The 12,525-nt window shown below is 44.1% G+C and overlaps 1 protein-coding gene across 2 annotated transcripts; it reads right to left on the bottom strand.

Moving 5' to 3' along the window:
- Positions 1-257: 257 nt before the first annotated feature.
- On the bottom strand, positions 258-10,483 carry dyrk3 (dual specificity tyrosine phosphorylation regulated kinase 3). Of its 2 annotated transcripts, XM_085273671.1 has the most exons (7): positions 10,431-10,483; positions 8,951-9,916; positions 6,851-6,960; positions 3,929-4,134; positions 3,509-3,812; positions 3,004-3,420; positions 258-2,908 (listed from the first exon to the last, which is right to left on the bottom strand). In XM_085273671.1, the coding sequence occupies exons 2-7, from the start codon at positions 8,991-8,993 to the stop codon at positions 2,174-2,176; spliced, it is 1,815 nt and encodes a 604-aa protein (XP_085129797.1). In that variant the 5' UTR covers positions 8,994-9,916; positions 10,431-10,483; the 3' UTR covers positions 258-2,173. The 2 variants fall into 2 exon arrangements, with proteins under 2 accessions (XP_085129797.1, XP_085129798.1); XM_085273672.1 differs by lacking the exons at positions 8,951-9,916; positions 10,431-10,483 and adding an exon at positions 8,863-8,886.
- Between the last annotated feature and the right edge of the window lie 2,042 nt (positions 10,484-12,525).

The following is a 12,525-nucleotide window of genomic DNA, read 5'->3' as shown; positions in this document are numbered from 1 at the left end:
ATCGCTGACTGAAATCCAGTTCACTTAAAAGTGATTCATTATGCTGACTGCAGTGTAAGCCACTGTTTTCCTGACACAAGCTCCTGATGTCAGGCAGAAAAAAGACCCAAAACAACCCCCCCCCCCCCCCACACACACACCTGGTTTCTTTGGAGATGAGAGCTTCACACTAGGTGACAAATGAGCAATACATGTCTCATGGAATTAAAAAAATTCATTAAAAAAAGCCCATTTCAATCCAGAAATCACCCCAAAGCTTAACAGTTCACTGAAATCATTTTTATTTTTTCTTAGAAAAAGAAACTATCACAACTTCATTTGGTTACTGTACAGTTTCTCTCATAGTCACTCAGTTTTGATAACAGGTTGTGATTTCATGCTGAACACCAAACACCCTCCCTACTAACTCACACCACTAGTACAACATGACAGTATATGACTTTTCTCTTTTTTTCTTCTTCTTTTTTTCATTTTTTTTTTTTTGCATTTGACATCCTTTGATATTCAGGAGTGAAAAGCATTAGAAACCACTTCTATAAAAAAAAATGGAGACAGAGTAGAAATCCCTGACAGTTTCACTTAGAAAATGAGGGACAAGAGAAAGAACTCTTTGAATGGTGTGGTCCATACCAACATGCACCTGACATGTTTCTGTGTGCGCGTCTGTACGTGTGCATTCTGGACAGCACCATTATTCACTGTGTATGTGAGAGTTTAAGAGGTTCCCTGCCCTACATGAGACAGAGTGAGAAAAAAAGAGGAGCGATAAAAGTGAATGTGGGGGAGGAGAGAGAATCTAGGTCAGATTGTGGAGCATGCAGACCCCCTTCACAGACTCTCGTAAATGCTCTCGCTCTGAGCGGACTGGGCTTGCATGCCATCTTCATCCACAGTCGGGATACATGACTATAAGTGGAACACAGTAAATTTTAAGATTAAGGGATGTATCAAGTATGTCTCCCTGAGAAACGTTTCTTTCAACAGTACCATTAAAACCGTTCGTTTTGTCACTGGCTCGTCTTCCACACATCTCTCCTCCAGAGAATAAAATATCCTGGCTCATATTGAACATACTGCCCTTCATTTTATCCCGTGATCTATCTTTCCTTGCACTACCCACCCATTAGGACCACTACCGCTAACAATCTCGGCAGCCAATTACAGGCACGGGCAGGTGACATTCATACAAAACTTTCCAGCCAATCAACCCAAAGGTGTTTAGGTGCTTTGACTTACGGCTCTCTCCCTCTCTATCTTGCAAACCAGTTGTGAGGTACCGAACGCGACGCCTTTGTGACCGAGTCCGAGTAGCTCTACTGTTCTTCCGATTCCCCATTTTTTCCCCACTCGTGTACGGTGAAAATAGGAGGACGACAGTGGGCTATAAATAGGTTGTCCTATGTCCTCTCAGCGTTTTCCATAGTATTAACATCACATACTGAGCTGACACACAAGTGCAAGGGATGAGGAAAAGTGGTGTATGTGTGTGTGTTTGTGGGGAGAAAAAGGAAAGAGGAAAAAATAAACTTCTTACTTCTGTTTTCAGAATCTGTCGCTACATAAAGCCAATCCTGTATTACCAGTCTGAAGGCATTTTTGTTGTATATATGAGGGATAACTGAGTTAAGTGTTTGCAGAACCCAAAAACTAACAATTTGTCTTCTAGTTAAAATCCATTGGCTGAACAAATCTCGCTAAGTCTAACTTGATAAGAGTAATCTCTGTAGCCCTTTTCAAGTTTAAGAGAGTGAAGTGAGGCAAGTGACAGTGCAGGTGTGCTTCAGTGCGTTTTACCAAAACACAACACTTACGTGAGATCGCACACAGGTTAGAGATATTTTCTCATTGAACAAGCTGTCCACTCACACGAGGAAGTTTTCTTTTGTTTTTAAAAAGCATTATCTAATATCAAACCACGTCCTGTGGCTGTAAACGGAAAATCCACAGCCGCTGTATAAAAACTTTTGAGTGTTTCTTTTATTATTCCTCTCTTTCTCTTTTCAACTATTATTAAAAACCAAAGACTGGGGTGTCGACACCTCGCAGTAGAAAACAAATAAAAGAACAAACAAAGCTGTTTTAAAACCACTTTCTCCTTTACTCTGACTCCTCCTGAGGAGTGGGAAAACGTGGCGAGGGAGGAGATTAGAGGATTTTATCTCTCGCTTTCTCTCTACGAGACAAGTTTAGGTAGGACCGTGCGAAGAGGTATGGCCTCTCCTGAATCTCCCATCATGTTGCTTCTAAGTTTGTTGTTACTGGCAGTTGTAGAGCTTAAGCCAGGCCCCCCCTTGGCCAGAATAGAGGGAAAGGAGGTGCTGTGGTGCTCGGGGAGTCGTTTCACAGACGCTCCTTGGCTCTTCTCTGTCCCGGGTATTGGTTTGGGAAGCCTGCGATACAGCCAAGGGTGTCTGAGGGCCTGGCTGGGGGTGAGGCGAGAAGACGGGTCCCAGTCCAAACACTTCTTTATGAAGTCAGTAAAGGCGGGGTCCTCGCAGCCCTTGAGTGCAGCACTCCAATCCTTGCTACCTGGAGGGCCTCTCATCTTGCCACGGCGCGAGCGGGACCCTGTCAGCACAGTGGCTCCGGTGGGCAAAGTGTTTGCACCGCAGTACCGAGGGTGGCCCTTGGAGTTGATGAAGTTTTTTGCTCTTTTGGCCTGCTCCAGGACCTTCTGCGGCGGCATCCCCAGCAGCTCCATAACACAGGCCAGCTGGTCGCCCTCATCTTCGCCGGGGAACAAGGGGTAGCCAGTCAGCAGCTCGGCCAGAATGCAACCAAAGCTCCACATGTCAATAGGAAGGCCGTAACGTGAACCGAGGATCACCTCCGGAGCTCGATAAAAACGAGATTGAATGTAGGTGTAGACCCGCTGGTGTTCAAAACAGCTGGAACCAAAGTCAATCACCTGGTAGGGGCAAGAGAATAAGAAATGATATAAATGAAAATGAAAACCAAACGCACAGACCCATTACAGCACAGACGAGAAGGCGCCGCCTTTACCTTGATGCCGCTGCGACCCTGCTGTTTGAGCAAGATGTTCTCTGGCTTGAGGTCACAGTGGATGATTCTGTGCCTGCTTAAAGCCTCCAGGCACTGCAGGATGGAGTGCGCAAACTTCCTGACCAGTGCCAGACTGAAGCCCTGGAACTTGTTGCGTTTGATAAGCTCATACAGGTTCATGCTGAGCAACTCAAAGGTCATGCAGATGTGGTTGCGGAAGGTGAAGTTCTCGAGCATGTGCACAACATTCATGGTGCCGTTACGATCCTGCTTCCGCAAGTGCTCCAGGATGCGGATTTCCTCCTGCGCCTGCCGGTGGAAACGCTTCTCGTTGCGCACCATTTTCAGAGCCAGGTGTTGCTGCAGTTTGTGGTCATATACCTTCGCAACCTGGCCAAAGCTACCTTTACCAATGATCTGTAGAGAGTAAGAGAAAGGACAAGCATTTGTTTAGCTAAAAATGAAAGAACAAATTTAAAGCCACAAACATCAGAACACATCTCACCTTGAGGAACTCGTAGCGGTAAGCCAGGTGGTCGTGGGCGACGTGAATATAACCTCCTTGCTCGTCATCGTAGCCGCAGTTGTTGCTACCTCCGGCAATTGCGGGCCTCTTCTTTGCATTGGGTCCCACAAAGTAAATGTCTGGGTAGGAGTGGATCTCCGCCTGTTCCAGGGTGGTGAGCTGAGTTCGGTACAGTCTCAGAGCCTGATCAGGAGTTAGTGGGCCGCACACTTTACTGCTGTTGACGCCATTCCCGGCTCCATGCGGGCCAGAGGATTCGACAGAGCCCTTACTGGATTCAGTGCTGTGGCAAATGAGGATGGAACAAATGTGTTAACCGACAGCTTGACTGGTCATCATCTCGCCTGTAACATTTTACTTAGTTAGCATGCTCTTAGTTAGCATGTCCATCTTTCTCACCTGTCCACACTGTGCTCTTTGGACAGGCTGGAGGCTGGGGCAGGTTTAGTGGGTGTCTCATGAGTGGTCCCACTGTTCAGTGTGGTTGCTGTGGTTATGGCGTTGACCTTGCGGTTGCTAGTCGAGTCATCATACAGGTACTTCACCTTTGACGGGGCACCTCGGATGGTCACCTGATCCCTCATTACAGCCTTGTTACTGACAACCTATTGACACAGAGGCAAAACAAGACTTTACAAGACGCAGTCGGTGAATATCAGAGCAAATGCAGTTTATTTTGCTCTACAAAGAGAAAACAGTTTCTTAACTGAGGGTCTTCTAAAAATGACTCAAAACTCAATATTATCCTGCATCATTCCAGCTCCACATATAAGACAGAGTCTGCAACATTTTTAAATCCTGATTATTAACAAGAAAAAAAAGGTTGTATTTGATGCAGATCAAAATATCAACACCCAACTGTAGAGTCTCAGGTGGAGAGAAATGAGCAGACATCCAGTTTGCAGTTGGTTAACCAGCACGACAGGATCCAGATCCAGTCTGGCAGCAAATGCTAATGCGCAACGTCCCCTCTTCTCCTACCAACACATGCAAAACGACCCACATCCCCACCTACTTGTTTGTATCCTTGCTTAGATGAAAGATACCACTAATCATTGTTAGTGCTGTCATAATCTTGCTATAAACATTTAACTTCTAACTTACTCCTTAATTACTGCAAATAGCATCTACGTACAAAATGAAGTTCAGAATAAAAGAAAGTGATCGCACAGTCACTAGGCGATTTCCCCCCCCCCAATATAACTGTCCACAAACTTTAAAAGTGACAGTTCCACCTTTGCTTGGGGGTGAAGGTTAAAGGAGTTTAAAGAACGGTCTCGAGTCTCGCCGGAGAGCAGCTTCGTTTCAGCAACCCCAGGAATTCATTCCTCCTCGCTCTCTCTCTCTCTAGCGGAAAGAACGCTCCGCAAGATTATGGAGCACAAGGGAAATGATGGTCATTAAAGTTGAATTATATTGTTAAACTATAGAAGATGTGTGGCTGTTAAGACATGAACTCACCGAAGCCTTCGTACAAGGAGTTAGACTGGAGAGGGATATATCCTCGCGCTTTTTGTCTCTCTCTTACACATGTACACTTTTTACTCTAAGGGCAGACCGATTTTGGGAAGATTGTTTTGTTTTTTTTAGGAAAAGTGGGTGTTGATCATCCACGGAGAAAGGACTCAGCTGAGAGTGTGTTTTTGTACCAGGTTTGGGCTCTCTAAAAATAGAGTGGGAATGCGGGATGGGTTTCCATACATGTAACTATATAGTCTTAACTTATTACAACAGCTCTGCTGCTGACCCAGGGTCTCATGCAGCTGTTGTTCCAAAGTACACAGTGAATGTCACTGATCGAGCCCCTTCACCCAGACACATACACAAATATTGACATACATATCAAAGCTCTCCACACGGGGAACAGCGTCTGTGATGGATTACTGACTGACCCGGCTGAAAAATACAATAAAAATTCAAACGTAAGAGGGCTCCAAACGGGAAGAGAAATCAGAGTGTGCGGCATTTTCTCTCACTCAGGTATTACAGAGGGTGGAGTCCCCTGTGTGCAAATCTGCATGGTGCAACAGATGGAGGAGAGCTAATCTCTTTCTGCTACAGAAACACCTCAGTATCTTTTTCTCCTCTCTCTGAAGCTCACACAAGGTTGCAGCAACCACACAAACCTCTGTCACAAACAAAGCAAATGATGGTATTATTACGCTGCCGTAATTTGGGTGACAGTCAGAACACGGCTATAAAAGGTGGGGGCTCATGAATTCAACTTACTATGAGTACAATTTATTAAAGCAAATCAAGCCCTCATCTATCAGTTTATTACTTTAATAGAGCATGAGGCTAGTGTTACTGTCAGTCACATTCACCGGAGGACAGTAACTCTGTGAGCGTGACACAAAACACAAAGGAAGAAGGATGGGACTAGAATAGAAAACTAGGCCTAAACTCTGTGCAAGCCCACTGATGGAGGATTACACGAGCTAGGGGAAGGGGAGGAGAGGGGGAGAATGCTGATTGGTGAGTTTGTTTGTGGGTCACATTTTCAAGCCCAATAAATCTTTACAATATATCAAACCAGCCTTTTTCATCTACTGACATGTAGGCCTGTGGACTATTGTTGTTTGTGTGTATGTGCATTTTATTTTGCCATAGGGGACATTTATAAGATCACATATATATATTTACCTAGGCTAAAACAGATCATTTATTTTTGGTAATAACCCTCCTTTAATGTAAAACTGCCTAAAAAACTCAAAGCAAATCCCTAATTATCTTTCAGAATGGATTAACAGAACAGCAAAAAGTAATTATGGTATATGGGTCAATTTATTGAGATTAATGAGGTCGTATCCTCAATGAAAGTTACCGTAAGCACCGTAAACATGCATATATATCACCTGCTCATTAACATGGTTTGAGTCAAATGACGTGTCCAAAAACAGATGAAGGCAAGATAAGCGCACTCTGTATTCACTTTAGCCGAAAAAACAAATTGGCCAATTCACCGTAGTTTCCCTGACGCAAGCACCGAGAACTGCCGGGGCACCAAACTTTGATGCCCTAGGACAATAAATGAGTCTTACTCACACAATGCTATTAAATGAAGGGTATAAAAATCTACTGAAAGTCACATGTTGGAGATAAGGAAACAGATAAGCTGCCCATCCTACGCAGCCAGAACACAGTGGAACGAGGGAGGGAGGGAGGGGGGGGGGGGGGGTACAAATGTGATGAACAGGAACACAGGCAAGGGAATATCTCTCAGAGGAGCAGGAAGTCTGGAGACAGAGTGTGCTCCAGCACAGGAAATAGGGCTTAACTGGCTACACGCGTATGCGTGCGTGTTTGTGTGTGTATACTTACTGTGTGTTTGGGCATTGGGGGTAGCCCCGACGGACTGTTTGTGTCTGCTTCGTCTTTCAGGATGTGGTCGGTCCTCATGTACGAGTCGTACAGACCGTCACCATGGCGAGCTGCAGGGACAATGATGAACAAAGTCAATCAGTGTGATGATGTGAGGCTATTAAATCTGCAGCAAAAGCACAGAACGATCCTCGAAGGTGACGTCAACAGAATGCAATTTAATTTTCTCCACTGAGACGCACTATCCTTGTTTGACCAAATCAGGCAATGTCCTATTAATCATCTCATCAATCACACCAGCAGTTCTAGTTACCCTGATGCTAAAACAAACTGCATTGTACAACTAGACAAATCCCTTGAGCCACCACAGCAAGACATCTTGCATTACACCGATCTCTGTATGCCAGTGGGGATGAATACGGTCTCCCACAACAGGCTAGCTCACAGTTGCAGTGAAAAGACCACCATTATCAGATACATCACTGTAGCTATTGTACCCAATACATTGTGTCTAAGGCCAGCGCTCCAACCTGACCAGCTTACACGCGGCTTAGGGTCCCAGATCGCTAGCGCTGCAAGTGGTATTATTGGCCTAATGGGGGTAACAGATGCCTCTGTGACGACAGCATCTTTCCGTCTGCCCATCTGTCCATTCAGCCCAAATCATGTGGCGCACACACCAGGTGTGTTTGGAATTAGAGCTAATATAGAGGGATGCTTGTGCCTGTCATTCAATAGTGCTGTGTTTCATGCTCATGGACGAGCACGGCATTTGGGACTGTGGGTGGAAGCCAATTACAAAAATGGCAATCGCTCCCATTGGCCAACTGTTTACCACAACAGTCATCGAGCTTACATGCTAGCTGATACACCAACTGATTAAAACTAACTGTGTAAAGTGCAGCTTGAAATCAGGGTGAGTAGCTCATTAGCCGAAGTTGTGGCGAGTTTGGCGTTCTCCCTCGTGAGTCCCAGAGAGTGCTGTAACCATGTGTAGGTGCGTCAGAGACTATGTTCCCAGCACAGGCTTGCTTCTGGACAGATTAGACCTGCTGCCTGGATACGCACGCATTAAACCTGCACAGCACTGCAAACAGTGGCATTAGGACTACACACACAATATTAGCCAAGCACAGACTCCATTAGCCCTTAGCAAACTCCTAATCGCTCAGTGGGTGCTCAGCACTTTTTGTACAGAATCTGAATTTGTTGTCCAAGCAAAGCTTGAAAGGAAAAAAAGAGAAGAAACAGAGAGCAAACATCTGTGTAACCCCAAACATCCAGCCCACTATGTCCAGCTCTCCCCACTATGAAAACTCCTCGGCACTGTAAAGGATAGAGAACAGGGTTCAGGCAAACAAACACAGCAGCTCATGTGTCATAAAACGTGTGAGCGTGGCTGTGGTGGGGGAAAGGCTCAGCTTTTTGTCCTCTTCCTGGCATTCTGGACAAAGTGTGTTTTACAGAGGCAAGGTAAACCACAGGGTTCATATGACATGACATAACGATGACAGCTCTGTCATTTTTCATTCTTTCTTTCTTGGCTTCTTTCTTATTACCAGCTAAAAAAAATAAAATTAAGAAAAAAAATCTGCACATAAGCAAACAAAAACAGATCAGTCACAGTGTCATAAAACAATAATAACACTGGTCATAGTACAAATTCCAAAAGCGCGTCTTAAAAGGATGCCAACTGAGATATTACTGCTTATCAACCCTTTGATAGAACAATAAAAGTTTACGAGAAAGATGAAAATAAGAAAATAAAATAAGCTTCCTGGTGTGACATTCAAAACCTTCTTAGATAAAAGTCTTGTAACTGATCAGGGTAAGCAAAAGGAAAAGAAAACTTGTTAACATGTCGGGTCTTGTGAGAAGCCCACGGCACTGTTACAGTAGCTTATATACGTGCTCTATCCCCACAGACGCGACGTGACCGCGAAGACACTTGTGAAATTAACCAGTTCTGCAGCTACTTGGAGGGCATTTTTTTAAATCCCAATCATACTCACCTCTAAATTACCCCCAAATAAATCCTATTCACACGACCACGAGGAAGCGAACGTACAGACAAACAACGTTTTACTTTGTTTTGGTTACCTGTTGCTATTGGGCCCTCTGGTTTCCGGCTTATTATCATCATGATTGCAATTAATATTAGATGCCAGCATCCAAAGTGAGGGGAAAAATCAGATTTAAAAAAAAAGGAGAATAAAAGTTCAAACTAGCAAACTGAGCTACTAGTATTAAAAAGTCTGCTGTTGCAGTGTTTTGATAGCAGTCCGAGTACCCGTTAGTTGTCTTTTCGACTGAACTCAAGTTGTTTTCCTTTCTGTATCAGCAAGCTTTCTTCCCAGTGTAAGCAGTAGTTTCTTCTTAGTTTTACTGTGTTTTCATGTGTTGCTCTCACACTCGTCTTGGCCAAGCTACAATTAAAAAAATGAACAGGCGGTGGGGGTCGTTTCCCTCAGCTAACTAGCCAGCTAGCTCGCAGAGCCACGAAACACTCGTCCGCCGGAGAGCCGCTTCCTCCGTTAGTTTGAGTCCAAATATCACAACTCGATGGTCTGACCCATGTGCCCCTCGCCTTTCTCTGACAGTACAATGAGTCGATCCAGAGCACCATTCCCGTGCCTATTCCTGGTAAGCTGGCTTGGTAGTTAGCAAACAAGAGCCCCCAGGATTTGTCCTCCTTCGGGACAGCTTGGGGGGTGCTTCGCTCGTCTTCGGGGATGGCTAGCCCAGAACAGGCTAACTGTATTCACGCCTCATGTTTATACTGCACTAATAACCGGAGCAGAATCCCCGTCGCGTAAAATCTTCACCTGAGGTCAGTGCAGTAACGCTGCACTGTTAAATCCTTCTCCTGTGCGCTGCGAGTATCTTATTCGACGGTGCAGCTGTGTGTTGTTGCTAAGGGCGTCTTCACTGAGCTCAGAGTCAGCAGGCGGACGGAGGGAGGGAGCAGGGCGGCGCTTACCGGGCATCCAGACGGCAGGCAGAAGGGCGCCCTGCAGCGTCCACATGGAGGTCTGCAGAGGAGCCAACAGGAAAGTGGTCGAGCTTCTGCATGCATAAGAACATCACAGGTTGTTTTTTCTCACATCACTGCGCGAAAAAGCAAGGGGGGAAAAACAAACAAACAAACAAAAGACTGATGTAAAGAATTAGCAAGTGGTGCACTTGTGTAGAAGAGAGCCATAAGTTTCAGAAACACCCGGGCTATTCCTGCGGCAAGAGTCCTGTAAAAGGCTTATAAGCAACACTCATTAGCAATGCTATTATCTCAAAGTAATTATTATATATTATAAAGCAATTATAAAAGTGGTTTTTATTAGAAAGTGGTGCAAAAGGGTCAATAATTTGCTAATTCCTGTATTTGAACTGTGGATACATGCTAAATGTGTTTTTTTTGTTTACTTGTTGTTTTTTTTGTTTTTGTTTTTACTGTTTTCAGACATTTCTACAGCACAATAGGTCCACTGATGGGCTAATAAAGTCAGATGCACATATATGGCATAATATACTGTGCCAATACCCTTTTCGTGCTTGTTTGTTAATGTTTTAAGAATATGATTACCTGTGATCTGCAGCCCAAGAATTAAGCATGGCTTCTCCTCTCCCTCTCCATACCCTATGAGGGAAAGCTGTGGATTGAAACCGGAGTGTGTTTGGAGATCTATACAAGGCTGGATATAGTTAGAGGCAGGGCAGAGGACAGACGGAGTGAGACCCAGCAGGCATGAGAAGGGGAGCAGGCTATATTCAGATAGTGATACATGCTGGGCAGAGGGTGATTCTAATCTTAGCTCTTTCTCAGAGGTGAGAAGAGGAGGTCTCTCTATATTTGCTGCCACAAATACATACACTGACACACTTTCATTTAGACCCCCCCGGGGCAGCAACCGACCCTTAAAACCTGTTGCTTATTCTTAGATGGTGGTGTATAGAGTGAGTAGGGTGACAATGCCTATAAACTGATCTGCTTATTGCACTTGCCTCTCAAGAGGTTTCAAGGTGTAAGCTTGTGGACCATGTGCCACTTTTAATCGCAGTGAAGTGAATTTAAAACTGCGGCCCAATGGGACCAGGTGCAAAGCTACCTATAGGTCCTCGAGGTGGGGGTCTGGGGGGGTCTGGCTGTATTTAGTCTGAGGCTGTGTGACAGACACTGACACTTGTGGGTTTATTCACCTGACACCACATTTTAAATGCTCTTGAAAACAATCTCATCTGGGAGGATACGTGTCAAAATGTGAATACTTTCTTACCAGAACATATAAAAACAAAATAATGGAGCTGTGCATGAACTCACACTACCTGTTACTACACAGTGATTACTAGTGATTGCTGTTGTTATAAGAACCCGCCACCTGCTGGTGATTTTGCAGCAATGCAAGCTGGTTCTGGCGGAGAAGGCATAATTGTCTTGTTAGAAACAGCAAGACAAGAAGAACAATTACATTTTTTAATATTGGTAATAGTAAGGTTATTTTTATGCTTATATGTGTAACGGCAGTACACTATTAAAATGTAAAAACCAGAAACTCATTATTCAAATACTGATCATAAAAAATGATGTCAAATTTTATTTCCATTTCATTCTTTTCACCCTTTAAGATCTTTAAAACTTATAGCACCATCTGATGGGAGGAGTGTCCCACAGAGTTCACAGAGCAAATCTTAAGTGGTTCAGCAGTTCCTTAAAATGAACCACTGTGCATCACACAGTTTATGGGAAAAGGGAAGCAAAGGGACTGAATGTTACCACAAAGGTTGATTTCCTTAATGCTGCCTCTGATGCGCTGCATACAAACCCAGCTCTCTTATGCCCAACAACAAACAAGGAGTTTCTCCGGGTCTGTAGTAACCTCATCTTTCTTTTGCTCTTCTTGAGAAAAACTATACTGCCGAGATCAGACAGTAACTGGGTCAGCCTTATCAGCTACTACCTCTCTGTTGTTATTTTGTCGTTGGTTTGTACACAGGAAACAAGTTTCACGCTGCATGTACATAAATCTGCCAGTAGGGGGCACCAAAAGATGTATTTTTACACACTTTTATGTGTTTTATGTTTTACGCAAACATTTCATCCGTGCTCAGGATCACTTTATGTTCTTGAGCATCTTTTCACCCAAAGTAAAGTCCACTATGACGGTGTTAAAATGATTTTTGCAACAGTTTGTTCATTTACTCAGTGTAAATAAAGCACAGATCGTGTGGGCCGTTATATTTTCATTAACATTTAATAATGCATCTGTATCCTCAAACATCATCTTTGATTATTGTTCATTTTTACTTAAACAGTTGCATAATGAGTGAATCATAGTGCGGTGGCGTAACGTCTGCCTGCTTCAGCATGTGCCACAACTCTCATTCACAGGGTGTAAGATCATTGTACAATCTACACATGTCTGTGCTTCGTATATATTTTACTTTGTCATCCACCATCCACAGAGCCTCTTTATTCATATCAGAATATCAGAGTGCTTTGTGATTTTTTTTTATTTATTATTACATCTTGAATGAGAATGTAGGATGTTCCTCCTTAGAGAGCAGCACTGGATGGTGTTCATTTACAAGGTTTTCATCCAACCGTGGCCGGGTAACCTCTGCTCTTTGCTTAAATTTGAATACAGTGCTTAGAGTGCAGGTCACAAGACTTTCCAACATCA

The sequence above is a fragment of the Mchenga conophoros genome, linkage group LG5 (genome assembly GCF_057382185.1).
Source record: "Mchenga conophoros isolate Kocher_MC1m ecotype Shallow Benthic linkage group LG5, M_conophoros_male_GT1.1, whole genome shotgun sequence".
In the NCBI taxonomy this organism is placed as follows: domain Eukaryota; kingdom Metazoa; phylum Chordata; class Actinopteri; order Cichliformes; family Cichlidae; genus Mchenga; species Mchenga conophoros.
The sequence above is the reverse complement of the archived record's forward strand: the minus strand, read 5'-3'. Positions and strand labels throughout refer to the sequence as shown.

Bases quoted from the DNA above. Each gene is read 5' to 3' on its own strand.
- dyrk3 (XM_085273671.1), bottom strand. From the start codon at position 8,993: ATGATGATAATAAGCCGGAAACCAGAGGGCCCAATAGCAACAG. The intron at 4,135-6,850 runs GTAAGTATACAC...CTGTGTCAATAG, and splicing joins CCCCAATGCCCAAACACACA to GTTGTCAGTAACAAGGCTGT. The intron at 3,813-3,928 runs GTGAGAAAGATG...CATTTGCCACAG, and splicing joins AAAGAGCACAGTGTGGACAG to CACTGAATCCAGTAAGGGCT.